This window comes from Argiope bruennichi, chromosome 1 (genome assembly GCF_947563725.1).
Source record: "Argiope bruennichi chromosome 1, qqArgBrue1.1, whole genome shotgun sequence".
In the NCBI taxonomy this organism is placed as follows: Eukaryota; Metazoa; Arthropoda; class Arachnida; order Araneae; family Araneidae; genus Argiope; species Argiope bruennichi.
In genome coordinates this window covers 51995788-52013882 of record NC_079151.1, presented here as the reverse complement: position 1 = coordinate 52013882, position 18095 = coordinate 51995788, and the positions used below count along the sequence as shown (strand labels likewise).

Genomic DNA, 18095 nt, shown 5'->3' with positions numbered 1-18095 from the left:
TTATATTATATAAGTTAATTTTTATTCTTATATTTAATAAGTTGTAACATATAAGAATAGAAATAAATGTTTGAATATACATTTCAAAATAATTTTTCATTACTGGATGATGCTTAACACTAATCTTTACCATATATTATGTTATTATGCTTAGAGGTGCTATATATCAATTTTTGCAAATAGAACCTAAATACCAAGCTTGAAGCTGTTCGTTGTTACGCATCAAAATGGACTTTTAGGGCACAAAGCAATACATGAATTGTGTAAGATTATACTTTGATATTTACTGGTGTTTTTCGTATAATCAATTGAAAACATTTTATTACTGCGAAACATTTTTTGTGTATACTATTTAATCAGATAACCAGAATAACTATTATCAGTGTTTTAATAAATATTCTTTGAAAATTTACATTACTATTTTGCTGATTAATTGTCATTAATTTAATTATTCATGTTAATTATTGTGAAGTCTTGATGTATAGAAGAAAATATAATTAATTGAGAACATTTCATTATTTATTGTCACAGTGGTTTTCTTTTTAAAATAAATTGTCCTTAAGACGTTAGGCAATTAAGTAAATCTGTATGTCAAGGTATTAATATATCATATATGAATATTCTATGAATAAATATTTTAATCAAGACATTATCATTTTATCAAGACATCTTTATCTAAAGTCTATTAAAAATTTAGGAGCACCAGAAATTATATAGAATTTACTGCAAAGAGTGTTTAAAAGAAAAAAAAAAATTTTTTTTTTTTTAAACATAGTTTTCGCGATTATATAGTTATAATACTGAATGCAGAATCTGAAGAATTTAGGTAGTAATTTATTTAACAAATTTAGTACATACTTGGATAAGTTCGTAGCGTAGCTAAAAACATTACATACTTATTTATATCCATAACATATATATTTATTTTTTGTCGTCATTTTCAGTCGGTAATATTTCTTTAATATAACAATTGCAGCAAGTAAAATATATTCCATAAAAAAGATATTTTACTGTTAAATAATTTGCTGTAATACAATTTACTTATTCCAGTTATTTATAATGAATTCACATAACCTGGCTACAGCAATTTAACCTACTTAAAGCACAAGAGTATCGAGAGAAAAGAGTGTTTTATTAAATTTAGTTTAACCATAAACTAGATTTTTGTCAGAGAATTCTCACAGTGAAGTAAATAAAATAAATTTACCAATGCATCAGTGAAGAAGTAACAATTAGATGAATAAAATGATTCATTTTATAATTTAAAAATCTTATAAAATGATTCATTGAATTCCGAGTTAGGAAAAGCAACTCTATCGCCTTATTCTTGTAAAATATAAAAGTATTTTTCCCTAATAATTCCACGTGCAAATAATCGAAATACTCGATAAAAATAATTTTTTTTTTCATAGCTTATGATAACACCTTAGCCGAAAGACAAAGATTAATCGGCAAAAATGTGACTTCTTACTCATTTAACACGTTGCCGGTTATTCTGCCAAAAGTAAAGCAAATTATAAGCCGAATGAACGACATTTGTATAAGATGTCTGTTCCATCGTATTCAGTTCATAGTCGGACATCCAGAAATAGTCGGCAGAATGAGATAACTTATTCACCCTGTCGGATATATTGCCAAAAGTAATGCAAATTAGAAGCATTACTTCATTTCATTTCAATCAAAAATCTGTGAATTTAACTTCTACATTTATCAAATTGCGTTCATAGTCAGTTGATCAAAAATCGTCCGCAAAATGCGGCATCTTATTGACCTGTCACCCTATCGATTATTTTACCAAACATAGTCAAACCGCTTTAACAGTTACTTCGATATTTTGATTGTTTACAACATATTGACTTTAAGATGTTTTTAAAGTTTTCATATTCGAGAATGTGTGCTTTTCCACAACCATTTTTGAAGTGATGAAAAATTTTGCCGACGAAACTCTCAATCTTTCGCCGACGGAGGGGGGGGGGACAAGTGGTTGCCGACAGAGGGACAATTTTCTCCCTGCTAACGCCGCCTCTGTTTCTTTTAATGATGTTATTTATAAGATTTTACTTATGTTGCCATAAAAGTAAATTTCAGTTTAAACTGCTAAAGTTTATTTTATCATTATTTTTTCTTTTTAAAAAATACTGCTTTTATTTCAGAATCTTAATCATCCTGCCATTCAGCATGTAAATCCACCTCCACCATACTCATCGCTTGTGAATCGATTGAATTCTCCCACAGTCATTTCAAGTCAAATACCGATCAGGTTTACCCAACCAATTCAACTTGCACCTCAAACTATTCTTACTCCCATCCCTTCTACTCCTCCTGCTGTTTCATCTTCGAACTCAAATAGCTCATCATTCTTAAAAGACTTATTGTTGCAAAATACTATAGACGTACAATCATCATCTAAAAACAAAGCAGTTTGTGATAATTCTAAACCAGCTTCTGCAAGTGAAAACAAACAGTTTGTTGAAGAAAGTAATAGTCAGGGACAAGAGGGAAGAGACAGTAGAATGAGCTGCTCTAGCTCGTCCAGTGATGAACTACCATCTCTTGATTCAATTTTTGACGACGAACCGAAAGACATACATGTCACTACTTCGAAAGCAAAGAATGTGACTATTGTTCCTAGTCCCAATACTTCTGTAAAGATTACAGCTGTTGGAGAATCTCCTGGTGCCATCTCAATTCCTTCAGATGTCAAAGAATCTCCTAATGAAAGCTCAGCGCCGTCTGATGTCAAAGAATCTTCTAGGGAAAGCTCAGCGTTGTTCGATGCAAAAGAATCTTCTAATGGGAGCTCGGCTGTGTCTGATATCAAAGACTCTTCTAGTGGAAGTTCAGGTACATCGGACGTCAGAGAATCTTCTGACAGCAAATCAGCAAGCGGTAGTTCTTTCAATCTAGTTCAGTACTTTAAAGAAAACTGTCGAACTGATCCGAACGACGATTATTGTGCGGTATGTAAAGATGGTGGGGAATTAGTTTGCTGTGGATTTTGCCCCAAAGTGTTTCATTATGGATGTCATGTACCACCAATACCGGTATCTCTTAGCAAGTTAGTTTATAAGATTTATTTCTAAAGTAGAAAGGAATTTGGTTCATTCGAAGCTCTGGAACCACAATAAAAATTGGATTTAAAAAAAAAAGCTAAATCCAAAAGTATGCACAGCTGGTGAATTGACATTTTAAAACTGATAATGACCAAAACGATTTATTTCTGTTATTTTACAGTTTTAACCCTTTCGCCGTCCATTTCTATCGCGAAAATTTCTGTTTCCCCCGCCCCCTGTTTTTCGCCTCATTAGAACAAACAAAATAAAAAGTCAAACAAGTAAACATTTACAAACCGTTTTAAACGTTTAAAAGGTTTAAAATGTAGAAAAACGGTTGAAACGCGTTACTGCCGTCCTGCAGAAGTTTCGCTTCTGCAGGACGCAACAGCAAGTAATTTTGAAGAATTGATAATAATTATATTTTTAATAATTTCAATAAATAAGCAATATACAGTAACAGTATCTCTTTGAATACTGCAGTTATATTCTTTTATTTCAAAATAAACGTTCATTTCACACCAAAATTTCAAAGGAAGTATTTTTATTTCTTTTTTGTTTGAATACTAATAAAGTAATGAATTAATTGAATGAATACTCACTTAATATCATTAAGGACAAAAAGCACAGTTTTGATAAATAAACTGAAATAATTTTTAAAAAATGAAATAATTTTTTCAAGTTTTTATTTATACTACGAAGAAATCAAAATAAATTTATATTATAAGCAATATTTTCTTTCAATAAGAAATTGAAAGGAATCGGAGAAAAAGTTCCAAATCAATAACAAATTCCAGTTATAAGCTTGAATAAGCCAAATTCCTTTGTTCAATGATTTATAAGTTTGTATTTCATTTGTATCTATGGTTTGTGTTCATAACAGCCATCATTTTAAATCAAAATTAAATCGATAAATTTTATTCATAGTTAGTTTATTTACACGAAATAAATTGTTTAGTAGGAATATCTAGAAACTAGAGATAATGTTTAATTAATAATCTTTTAATTAAAAGTCCTATTTTACTGATTTGATTTATTAAAAACTTTTTGAATTCTTCAGTTGTTTAATTGTCATATTATCCAAAAACAGTATTTTCCAAGAGTTTTTAAAAGTACTTTGAGATAAAAAATTTTAAGTGGAAAAATAGAAAAAAAAGCTTGAGTTATGCATTGAAGAACAGAAAAGGAAGTGAAAAATATTTTAATATTGATTGTGATAAAGAAATTTCATGATAGTGTTTGATTTTTTTTGCATCCTCAGAGATGTCAAAAATCATTTGAATGGGAATGGAATGCATTGTAAAAAGCAGAATCAATTTTTAATCTAGAGTTTAAACTACTATTAATATGCATACATTTTTTAGTTCCGATTTTATTTAATTAAAAAGCTCTTTAAAATTAGTTTATAGACTATTTTAATTGACATATTGCTGCTTGAGTATTTGCTATTGAGAATTTTTTTCCCTAGTAGACATGAAGAGTGGCGATGCAGATTGTGTGTAGATATCTTGCAAGAAAGCATACCAAATGAAAACTTGAAGCGAAAGACACTTGACTTAAACGGTCGAGATTTAATGGTATGTCATAACTTTAATCAAATATAACATCCAATAGATAATATATATTGTGCATTAATCAAATTGTGTAATATGAATATATTTGTGTTTATAATTTTTCCTGTCTAAAATATACAACACTATATGCTTATATAATAATATATGCTCACCCACATAATGGTGTCAGCCTATTAAAGACTTATGAAGATTATATTTCTAAAATAAAAAAAAAAAAAACCTCCAAATGCCTCTGATTTAGAGATACCCAATTTTTAATGAGTTTTCTTCTCATCTGTGTTTAGGTTACTTTTCAGTTTTAACAGCGACCAAAAATAATCATCATAAAAAAAAAGGCAAATTCTATTGTAAACGCCAAATTGGTGAAATTGTTTCTTGGTGCTTTTTAGCCGCCGTTACAACCGTCAAGTACCGGGTTCGATAACAGATATGATCCTATGAATTTAAATTGTACAACAGAAATTTTATAGAAGTATTTCCTGCCAAACATCTTCTAGAATTACTTTTGGAATAAATTTGTTTGTACTTTTTCCAGGGTATCCGATATCTGTGGCATCCAATAGCATTTAAGCTATCTGTTTCAATAGAGGGGGGGGATCTCGTTAGAATACTCTTTAAACCAGATTTAACAAACAGAGATTTGTGACAGATGGTTGTGACAGCCTTGAAATAAAGTGCACAAACAGAGATTTGTACACTTCGTTTCAAGATTGAAAGAAAATATGAGGATGTACTTGTCATCTATATATTTAGATATAGTGATTATGTTATGCTTAAAAAAATATTTATACAGTCTAATGTTTTATAGAACATTAATGAATAAATTTTAAGAAATTTATTCTACAGAAACTTGCTGAATTATATAATAATATGCCAGCATCTTGTAAGCATCAATCACATAAAAAAATCAGTTCTACATAACATGGATGTCATAGTTGAATATATATATATATATCTGTTTGGTTTCATCTCTGCATTATTTTTACATATTTGGATTTTGCAATGTGATACAGTTTTATATTAGTGATTTGTTTCAATTTGTTAGAAAATAGATATATTTGAGTCATGCACTTTACTTTAATGTTTCTTTTGTTTTACAGATCTGTGAAAGGATTCTCTTAGAAATTTTGTGTCATCCCAACAGTGCGCCATTTCATCACAGAGTTAATAAAAAAGTAATTTTCTTTGTTATTTCAGATGTGTTCAAAAGCCATAGTAGCATTTATTTTTTTATTTTTGATATCACTATATTAAAATATTCCACGTTTAAAAAATTAATATTTTATATTATTAAAAAAAGCAACAAGCTTAATTTCAAATAAGCATGACTGATACAACTTATTATTATTGCTGTAAATGGTATATAATAGAGAATTTCACAATTTTTAGGTTCCAAATTATTACAGAATAATTAAGAAACCCATGGAACTTGAAACAATGAAGATGAAAATAGCTCCATCCCATTTCGAACATTACAAAACTGTGGAAGAATTTATTGATGACATGATCCTTATTTTAAGCAATTGTTACACTTATAATCCAGTAAGTAAAATTTCTGTTTATTTGATTTTTTTGTAAATGGCATAAGGTTTTGTTATTTTTTAATAAATATATTTTAAAAAGGAGCTTTCTAACCTAATTTATTATTATTATTCAAAGAAAATTTCCCTATAAATATTTTTGTTGTAGTGCTGAATTTATGATTAAGCAAATGATTCCTCTAAAAGGAATGTATAGTTGATATTGTTTAAAGATTTGGCTATCATATGGAAATTGGTAATTAGCTAAGTATTTAAAAGCGACTATTATTAAGATCTGTAATCTAGTATGCTTGGTTCACTCTGGTATTAAAAATAGACTGAACACTGAAATAATAAAGAAGACATGCTATTCCCATAAAAGCATTAATGTTAAGAATTGAATCTATAGCTTATATAAATAATTTCATTTAAATTTTAAGTTCTAAATTTTTGAAAACAATCCTGGAAGTCTATCATCAAAAACTTCAAAATAAAAAAAAAAAATAAAAAATTATGAACTGTTGAAAAAAAAAAAACTTTAACCCAAAATCTTATAGTAAATTTTTAAGTACCTTAATTCGAGTGAATCGATTTGATATTTAATTAATTCATATTTTTTATTACTAAACTAGCTTGGCATAATAATTATGTCAATATTATTGAATACAAATTTACTAGCTATTGCTGGCGATCAATTATTTGCTCACGATTTTAATAGCAATTATTTAGTAATTCTAATCAACTTTGATGAACTACATCTTATCACATTAAATGAAAGTATAATTTTAAATTAAGCTTGTACAGTGTTGAGAGAGAATTCTGATTATGTAACTCTGCATGTAAAATGGCAAAAATTACTTGATCAAAGTAATACAGATATTGAGAATGAGGGTTGTGCCAAGGTTTTAGAAAATGGAGGGTGGAAGGAGGCAGGCGACCATTGAATGACATATATGGGGCTGATGATCTTTCATATGAAATATAAACTGAAAAAAATCTGACTAGTATCTGGGACTGAAGTTTAGTTTTTAAATTTATTTTAGATATATGGATGTTTTATGCTGATTTTTTATTATTTTTCATCGATCTTCATGGGATGTTATTCCCATTAATATGGAATGTATTTGTGTTTTTCCTTCACCCAAATATAATCTCTCAGAAACTTCATCCTATTTTTTATGACGAAGGTTCAGAGTGGAAGTTTACTTTTTCCCCCCTTTATATATATAATGTAAAACACATATTTTTGAGCAATTTCATGATCGAAGAGAGTGAAGACTCTTTTGAATTTTAAACCACTTGTTTTCATCCCCCGGGAGGCATAATTTATGTACAAGCAAGAAGCGACGTCAATCTACAACACGGCACAAGTGCGAAAAGTGAAAGGAGAAAAAAAAAATATTAACATCCATAAAAGTGAAATATTAACATCCATGATTATATACTGTGAGATTCTGTTAGAGATTACTTTACACCTGTCGATTTAGATAAGGCAATCATAGAGACCTTTTAAAACAATTTATTTAGATCGATAAATTTTTATCCCTTCACTCGGAGAGTTAGAACCGCTTATTTAAGCATTTTTACAGAGCTTCTGTAGCATTAATTAAATAAAAAAGGTGGAATTGGATTAGAAGATAAGCGAACATTTTAGAATGAAGTTAATATGGATTAAATTAAGATAAAAATTAAGAATTAATTAAAATTAGGAAATTAATTAGGGTTTAAATTATATATATATAAGCTTTTTAAACATCTATTTTTATTATTTATCTCAGTAGTCCTGACTATTAATTAAAAAAAAGATCATAAATAAAAATTCCATGTGAAGGACTGGTATACATATTGAATACTTCATAATAATACAAAAGTATAGAATGACCAGACATGATTTTGTTTTGCAAATTTTTGTGTCATTTGATTTTACATTTGCTTAAAAAACATTATAATAAAAATTTTCAAATGTGTTTATTTTTAAGTATTATATTTTTGTTTTTTATTACCTACAAAATAAAAACTTTCTTTCTTTTATTTTTTAGAAAGATTCAGCTTTGTATACAACAGGGAAACAAATTGAGTTATTTTTCAAAAATCTTTTATTGGAATATCTGCCAAAATATGCGTCCTATTTCTCAGACGATAAGTTACTTCCCAAATCTGATTTGGTCTCCACACTTGTCCAATAATTTTATTCTTCATATTTTGCCTTAAAAGTGTTACATAGCATATTGTGAATACGAGTTGTCAAGTTTTGATCATTTCTCCATTCTTTTTTCTTTTCACATTAAATGTTGTGGGTAATATGTGTCGATTTGATATTGCGAAGATTTGTGGCTTTAAATAAATGGAAATATTTATTTTACACTTTAGTTCAATATAAAGAAGAGCCCTGTTATACTTTTATATATGTGTTTTTGTATGTACTTGTAGTTTTATGTTTAGAGTGCAATTAATAAGAACAATTTTTTGGTAAAAGACAAAGAAAAGCATATTATTTTCAACTTTTCAATTGTATGGTCTTTCATTTTAGATTTTTTTTAATAATTATATTCATTTTTTTTCTGATTAATATAAATTACTTTGGGTAGTTTTCACCATCAGAAATTCGAAAACATGCTCATAGCTTTAAAATATGCTATGTTTGTAATAAATGAATACTTATGTTTATGGCATAAGCATACATTTCAATTTTTTTTTTTTTTTTTTTTTTTTAATTTTTTGATTTCTTGTAACCACTTGAATAAATGATTTGGAACAAAACAAACAAACACATAAAGCTGTGTTCTTTGTATTTCTCAGATATTAAATCATAATATATTTAATGTCTGCAAAGACAAAGATGATTTTTTAGAGTACTTAATCGAATATCATTTTTTTTTGTTTTTTTAAAAATGATTTTGTAGTCATTTTGTCCTTAATTTATTTTTGTAGCTTAACATTAGTTTTTTGAATTTTCATAGTAGTGAAATGAAAATTAAAAGCATTTTAAAATTCATCTTATCATCAAGTAACCAAAATATCAATTAAAAATATATTAATAAAAATTATATAAACATGGATATAATTCTAACATAATATGAATGTGATTTTTTAATTTTATTTTAAGTGTTATCATTATTTTGTCAGCAAAAGGCTGAAGAATAGCACTTCCGTGAAACATAAAATTTAATCATGTTATAAAATTAAATTTGTTCAACGTTCTCATTAACAACTCTTATTCTTTATTATTCACATTCTAATTGTATTATGGAAAAAATTAAAGCTATATGAAATAAATATTCTGATTTTTTTTTTTTTGTAATAAGTAAATTTATTTTAAATATCTATTTTAAAATACTCCTATTAATAAATTCAATAAATATATTCAATGTATATCTATTTTAATCTCTTGTTTGCTAAAGCCTTATATAAAATATATAAATACTTACTCTACTCCTAAGCCTTACATATTTCTGTTATTGAAAAATATCTGCCTTTTAAAGCTTTATACTTAATTCTTGTCTATATATATATATATATATATATATATACTTTTTTACTCTGATATATAATTATTGAAGATTTGTGATAAGATACATTTCTTTTGACGCATTATTATTATAAAATAATTCTTTTTATACGATGCTCTGTTCTAGTATAACATACATTCAATATAGTCAGATATCATAAAAATATATTTATATTTTGATGGAACAAACAATATTTTTGCAGAAACTTATATTGTAATTACATGAAGCTACAGAAAATGAGAATATACTGTGATGTATAAAATTGTATCATTTAATTTGTAGCGTAGAAACTGAAGATAGCATATTTTTTGCAAAACAGTTGGTAATTTTAAAAAACTGAATTTAAATTTATTAAAAACATAAACACTAGATAGTTTCTTTTTGATTTTCTCAAAGTTCATTCTTTAAATATACTAAAAATATTTTGCTGAAAACTTTTTTCCTTTCTTTTCTTCTAATATAATATAAATAAAATATTTGTATTTACAAAAAACTTATGGAAAAGTGTTTTTTTTTTCTTTTTCTTTTCTGAAAAACAACTGTAAAAAGCTTTATTTTCTTCATATTTAACCACAGATTGTTTGAATTTTGTAAATATTTTTATTAAAACTTACATTTCTTTTTCAGAACTATTAAAATGTTAGAGAAATTGCAGCATAATAAAAAAGTTTACCTTTGCCTTATAGGTAAAAAAAACTGCTTTGTCAAAAACATTATATTTAATATGTAAAAGTATCTTTTATTCAGTGCCTCAACAATTATTATACACATTGTTGAAATATGCCTGTATAAAGCGATCCAGTAAAAAAGCCATCCATTTTATTTTTGAAACTGAAGTTAATGTTACGAATATATATTCTAGTGCTATTTCATGTAGTCACATGTGTTATGTTTTAAACCATTTTTTTTTTTTTTTTTTCCATTTGTGAATATTAACTTCACTGTCTTATGCTGATTATCACTTTCATGTGCCTAAACATTTTGAATCTGCATATACTTTGTTAACTTTGCTGTTGAATGTTTACACTGTAAAAAGAAGAAATTTAATAAAAAGTTATCTTTTTGAATCAGTTTTGTTATTTGTTGATGTAATTTTACCACACAATTTTAATTTTAGATTCCTAGTTATTTTCTATTAATTCTGTAATATTCTATAGTATATTGTTGTTGCAAGAAACAATATTGAATTTTTGAGATTTTTATAGATAACTAAAATTACTTTGTAAAGTTAATAACGCTCATTTATATTGATATTCTTACAGTAGAATATCCGTTAAACTTTATCTCTGATGTTTTCAGTAATATTTGTTTAATTTTATATCTTTATTCATGGAATTAAAAAAACCCAACTTTATAACACAGTGATTTACAGATGATCTGCAAATCTACACACAGTGATGATCTACACAGTGTGATCTACAAATTTGGTATAAGACTGCATTCCAAATTTCATCCGTCTAGATCAAAGCGTTTTTGAGTTATCTTTGTCACAGACGGGTATTTTTTAAAAATATGTTTTTCGAATTCAGGGTGATCTAAAACATGGAGATTCATCAAAAACACGAATTCGAATTTTGTGTCGATTATTATATTTTTTCTATATTACGTGTACGAGAAAGTAGAAAGGCTGTTAAAACGTGAAGTCGAAAAATGAATCAACAAACCAGGAAAGCGCAAGTCAGGGCTGGTTTCTTTGTAGCCTATGAAAACCCACTGTGTTCACGATTAGTTCGAAGATTAAATTTCTCCCTTTGGATTTAGAAGTATCTGAGCCACCACTCGATGAAACCGAGCTTAAAGTGCGGGCAACTCAATCTGAGCCACCCCTTCTTTTTTCTTTCAATTCCATCCATAGTTCGTTTTTTTTCCCTCATTGTTTTTCTTTCCTTTCTCTTCTGCTTTTTCTCATTGGCTGCTTTGCTTTTGCTTCTTCTTACTTCGACAGAAAACTGTTTGGATTATCGAATATTCATTTTCTTTTATTAGAGATCACTCTTCGCTGAAAAGATAAATAATTTTCTAAAATGTCTTTCAGATCAAAATTTTTATGACGAGGGATCAATTATTATAAATTAATACAAGTAAAAAAAAAAAAAAAAAAAGACAAACGTTGCAGATTTTGTATTTTTGTTATTTTTAAAGAACGTAAAATTGAATATACAAAAATACAAGTCGCTGTATATCGGATTTTATATAGAGTAGTAGTAGAAAAGACAGCACCAGCGAAAATTTCATGGCCAAATATTTTCTAACCATAGTTGGTAATATGTCTGTAATGCAAAACATATTATTTTGTTCCCATGCTTATGTTGAAGTTGATGCATGGACTGTTGATAGTGTGCTTTGGCTTCAATTAGGCAATTGCTTAGGATCGCATAGCTCAGAAAGGATTGCAAGCAAGTCGATTAAAAAGCTTTATTTTCCCCAGTTGCTAAATAAGTTTATAAAAAATACAAATTCTTTGAATGATAAAATATTATTATAATATTAATAGTTAATCAGATGTAATGAGTCAGGTTCTCGTATGTTTCATTACGTTCGCTTTGTTATTAGAATATTTATAAATGTCGAACCTCTACTTCAATAATATTGTGTAAAAATGTATATGCCGTGCAATCTGGAATCATAGCAGCCAAAGACATATATTTTCATAAAGTTTATTCGGTAAAAATTAATTTAAAATTTGTCATTAACATATTAAAATGTGCGGAAATGTGAAACAAAAATCACCATTTATTAAAAGAGAGGGACATTATGTGCACTGCTTTAGGGTGCAAAAACCTAAATCTATCATTGATAGTATGATTTACATCTTCTTTATATATATATATATATATAAAGCATAAGGATTATGAAAGGAAAAAGAAAACATTTACAAAAAAATAATAGATATTGCGATGCTTGGTAGCTATAAATTTCATACCTGATTTTGAAATTTAAAAAATTAAATTATTTATAGATAAAGTACCTTTTTTTTTCTTTAAAAAAAATGCAGTTTCTTGATCACTATTTTTCAGGGCTCATTTCAGAGAAAATGAATGCACCACTGACTTAATATGAAGGAACTAATACGAATCATAGGGAAACTTTTAAAAACAGGTAATGCTGTAATTAAACTCGAGTTGCTATTGGAGTGTTGCTTGAATATGTAATCATTATTATTTATTTGACTATTTACATTATGGATTTTTTTCTTCTAAAAATAAAAATAAGGTTTGTCATGTTTATTATTACTTTATTTTAGGAATACCAAACTGTCCAGGATTTAAAAATAGACTCTGATTCTGAACATCATTTTCGAGCGGACGACCAAAGGTTGATGCACTGCGTAATCAGATCACGAGTTGCAATTAAAAGTATAAAAAAGGGGCGATCAAATTAAAACTCGCTTCTCCATTCGTTCAAGCGAGAGGATATCCGCTACGCTTTCGCATTCAAACATGTTCCGTGAATTACTTAACGATGTACGTATTAGAAGACCTTTATTAAAAGATGAGAAAGGTGATTTTCTATATATAACTTTTCCCTCGTTCTCCAATTATTATGATTTAAATGCTCGAGTCACCGTTTAACAAGATTTTCATTGGTAAATAATATTCGTACGATTATGATGAAATATTTGTTGGAGTAATAGAGTGAATTGTCACAGTTACAGTTTCGAATTAATAAATTCGGATTTAATAGATAAAATACCTCTGATGTAGTAAATATATTTATAGAGGAGAAAAAAAAATGAAACCTGAGACATTTTGGTAATATTTTTGCAACACAGGTATAAGGTGGGTTTTTTAAGTTATTATTATTAATATGGTATGACATGGTACAATTTCAGGTATTCAAGTACAATTTTCTGTTTTAGATATTAACACAATTTTATTCATTAGTTAAAATATTTTCTTAACCCTTTCTAGGGCCGTGGGAAGTATGCTTCCCACCAAATTTATCAATCTTTGTATGAAATTATGTAGGTCGGCATAAGTTTTGACAAATTTTTTTAGTAAGTCAGAAACTTAGATGCTTCAGTTCTTTATCTCAGACAAAATGATGTGTCTTCATTAGTTACTTAATTAAATTTATCTAATAAGCTAAATGAATCCCTTTTCTTATTCTAATTTCAAGCCTAAAAATATTTTAACGTAATATGAATAGAAAAAAATGGCCCTTTAAAGGGTTAAATTATGACATGCATGAAAATTTTACTTAGAAATTAATCGCAATTTCAAAGTTTTCCCACAATAACTTTGGAACAACTTGTTGGACAAAAACTGTTTTTTATACCGCTTAAAATAAAAAAAAAAAAAAAAAAAAAAAAAAAAAATTCAGTGGTACTAATTTTTTTTTTATTTTAAAAAATGTTTTTAAGTACATACATGAAGACTGTAATTAAAGCAATTGCTTTAACTACAATATTTATATTCATGCACTAAGGGACAATATTAAATAAAATGGTGTGTATGTGTCCGTTCGCGTGCGTGCATCCGCAAGTTTTCGATGCTTCGTAATCTAGAATAAATTTTAAAAATAAGATAAAAAGGTGAGTGAACCCTAAAACATTGTACTACAACGTTTCGGTTTAGAAACCTCTTTGTGATCCTATTTTATTTAATTATTCTTTGTTCATAACACAAGCTAAGATTTAATAGAAACCATTTCACTCTAATAAGTTCATTGAATGGAAGAAAACATGTTCTGAGAACTTATTTGCATTTTTATTCAAATTTTATTGAACCATTCTAACAGAGAAACTATATCGCTGTCAAGCACATCAGTGTGCCAAGGTGCGAGGCTATTTCCAATTAAGAAACCTTCAGGCGTGGTCTCCTCGAAACATTCTCGTATACTCGCTCATAAATATACTTGCGTATTATTAGTCGTATGCCATAGGATAACAATTATTATGATAGAGCTTATTAGAATGCTATGTATGGAAATTAATCACTGGGATGCGGTTAATACACAAGTACATGAAAACTGAATAGATATTTTGGATGTCTATTTTCCAACCGATTAAAGTCGAAATTTGACATAGAACTGCAATTGTGACCACCAAATCACACATTAAATTTCATATATTTAAGTCATTGCGTTTTTGATTTAACGTGTTTCCATGCCTTTGAAAGTATAGGCAGAAACAGACGATCAACCCCTTAACGAATTTGGTTCTAACTTTGATACATACCTAATTTTAGATGCTAAATAAGTGTACCAAATTTTATTATCTCTTTTCGTTTTGTAATTATTGTGTTAACTTATATTTGGACAACCGGACAGATCGCCTTCCTCTAAATGAATTTCGTTCAAAATTTCATAGGAATCTGCAAATTTGTTATTAAGAAGTGAACATACCAATTTTCATCACTCTAGCTCAATATGAAATGAGTTATCGTGCTCACATACAGAGTGACAGACAAAATTCGAAAAGGGAGAGAGCTAAGGAGATCTGAAATGTGGAGATTGTCGAAATCTGGTAGTGGAATTTTTGAAGGTTTGCAACACTTTCTTCTTGTATACTTCATAAATGAAAACTATAAAATTATTTAAATATGCAGATGAATTTCTGAAACAACTTCTTTATGTAATGGTTATTTAAAATATGAGTATATTCATAGCCAGGTAGGTATATATTTCCGAAACATTCTGTATATTAAGATACTGTACTACAATATCGTAAAATATTTTTTTTACTGGGAATACAAAAAGAAAAGAAAAAATTGGATTAAAATAGTCTAGTATTATTTATCAGCTATCTGTTTGAATACATAACTAAAAACGACAACCAAATTCCACAGATAAGGCCTGAATAACATGTAACGAGTAGAATAGTTAAGTTATAACAGGTTTCATTCTTCCTGATGTGGTCCATTTCCCTTGCATGTTCAGAGCTCGACAACTTTTACCCGTTTCAAAAGTTACTTTTGTTGGCGGAAAAACCTTGGCGAGTTATCTGTGAAGTTTTCATTTAGATCTCTAACCCGAACCATTTGTATTGAGCCTGGAATCCTTTTCCCGAATGTCGGACGGAAGTTTTTAGTGAGTGGTCCCTTACCGGCACGCTCACGTGACCTGCTTATAGATGTCGCGTGATCCACATCGCACACAAAGATCCCACCCACGCTTATTGCAGAACAGGTAGGAAAATGGAAAATCGGATTCCAAGTCGGTCATTTGGGATGAAATAGAACGGAGAAGCAAAAAAAAAAAAAAAAAAGCACTCTTGTTGTGCCATTAAAAACTGGAGTACTTTGATTTGGTTTATAACCTACCAGAGATAGGCAGTATTGTATGCCATGCAAATGATAGAAAGAGTTTTTCAAAAAGTTGTAAACACACTTCGGCGAGATTTTTAGCCGTGGAAAATGCACCAGTTTCATTTATTGTTAGCTCATTCGTGACAAAATCCCTATATCAGGAAAGATAAAAATCTTGGGGATTGAAATACGGCTCGAAATTAGACTCTCAATATAACTTTATTTCGATAAATAGCCGCCGTTTGCAACCAACTATTTGCCAGGAATAACGATTGTGTTTAATTTTTATAAAATCTCATACATATATATATATATATGTGTGTGTGTGTGTGTAACTTTGTTGTTCATAATTACCTCAGTAAAATATTTTTAAGCATCAAATTGGGACATACATTAGAATTATTTTAATAAACTTATATGTGTTTTATTTATTGCATAAGTGAATCACCCTAAAGGATTCAAGATTTGTGACATCATAGTTCTAGTAAAAATATAGTAGTCAGTTTCATGTATCTTCCAACTATCGCGGTATTGTGACTTCACTTTCTTATTTTTCTCATAAAATACACAGATATTAATCAGAATCTTCTTTAATTTGCTTCTAATAACGGAAACAGCTTACTCGATTTAATATATGATGAAGCAATGAAAACGGTTTGAATTTCAATACAATAATAAAAGACACTATTAAAAAATTGGGTTACAATTTTTTTTAAAAATGTCAAAATTTGGGAAGATTTAGCACCACAATTAAATTGTTATAGTTAAAAAATCATTTTAAAAACTTTAAAATAGTTCAAAAATCAGCATTTGCAATAATATTTTAGGGAATTTTTGCCCGGGTACTTAATTTAATTAAGTAAAACTTCGAAAAAATCTCTCCGAAGTGCATCCCAACATCCAAAATATATTTTTATCAAATTTAGTAGCTCTAAATCTAGTGGTCTAGCCTGTAGAGCGTTAATACACAAAGTTACACACATGTCTCTTGTTATTAATAGAAATAATATGCTTAACATTAAAGACTTGCGAAATTTTAACATACCTCAACTGTAACTGTACGGCTTTGCATGTGACGTGATGAATGTTGGCAAAATCAAATCCACAACATAAATCAAAGTAAAACTAAGAAAGAAAAATCAAAATAAAATGAATATTCATTTTGAGCGTTTATTTTTCATCACAGCGGTGTAATTCTCATGAGCTGAATTGTAGTAGGGAAAGGGGGTATGAAGGCAAGAAAAAATATTCCTGAAAACAATACTATTCGTATTTAAGTTTCAAAAAAAAAATTCATAATTATTAGGACATTTGTTTGGATATTTTCAGCTGGCTTCTTGTCATTTCAACGGAGAAGTTATCTCCATGTCAGCCAAAGAAACAGCAAATTTTTTGTTTAGTTTAACATTATGTCTTCAGTTGCAAGCAAGTAATCTATGAGGAAAATAAATGTCAAGCAAGTGATAATTTTTTTAAAATTCAAGTGACGTTTGAATGATAAAAAAGAACTAAAATACTTTAAGTTAATCCTTTATACATTACTAAAATGGTATTTGAAAACAATGTTTTTATTAAAAGGTTATGCCTCCGTAATAGGATCGCTTTTCCAGACAATACTATCAAGGACATAGTGTAGTTCCATTTGTGGGCAATATATTGGCAGAAATTAATTTCTTTTAATTATAAACTAAATTATTTTCAATAATTGAAGCAATCTGGTCCTTTTTTTTGGTGTTATTCTGCTTTGAAATGAATCTAATAATAGGAAAATATATTTAGAAGATTACTGATAAATTATTTCAGTATATAAAGAGTTAAAACATTTTAATTTTCACTTTGCAGTAAGTATATAGTGAAAGAAACGAACTATAATTTCAAAATAAAAATGAAGAGTTCCTGCTACCGTTTTCCCTTCTTGCTATATTATGTAATTATATGAATCAGACGAACTGCCACCTTAAGACTTTCTAATTAATATTTTGCACTTAAAAAAGTAATTCGATGCATAATTATTCACCTAACACAAAGACTTGTTTATTGTTCTGGAAACTAAATATTTATAATAGTTTTAAGTTGAATTCTCTCGTTTAATTAATTTGCATCTTCTTACTATTCTACAGGTATTTTTAACAATCAAAATCAAATAAATAAATAAATAAAACGTTAAAATGATGCATCGTCTTAAATGGTG

General features: G+C 28.0%; 1 protein-coding gene across 6 annotated transcripts in view; it reads left to right on the top strand.

Moving 5' to 3' along the window:
• LOC129960229 (E3 ubiquitin-protein ligase TRIM33-like) overlaps positions 1–8607 on the top strand; it is an 82787-nt gene extending 74180 nt beyond the window's left edge. For 3 of the 6 annotated variants that reach the window (XM_056073776.1, XM_056073697.1, XM_056073528.1), the window contains 5 exons: positions 2154–3058; positions 4522–4630; positions 5728–5802; positions 6017–6169; positions 8187–8607. In XM_056073776.1, the coding sequence (XP_055929751.1) occupies positions 2154–3058; positions 4522–4630; positions 5728–5802; positions 6017–6169; positions 8187–8333 (1389 nt within the window). In that variant the 3' untranslated portion in view covers positions 8334–8607. Of the gene's footprint in view, positions 1–2153; positions 3059–4521; positions 4631–5727; positions 5803–6016; positions 6170–8186 lie in introns of those variants that run through there. The other 3 variants (XM_056073614.1, XM_056073848.1, XM_056073931.1) reach the window with 3 other exon arrangements.
• The last annotated feature ends 9488 nt before the right edge of the window (positions 8608–18095 follow it).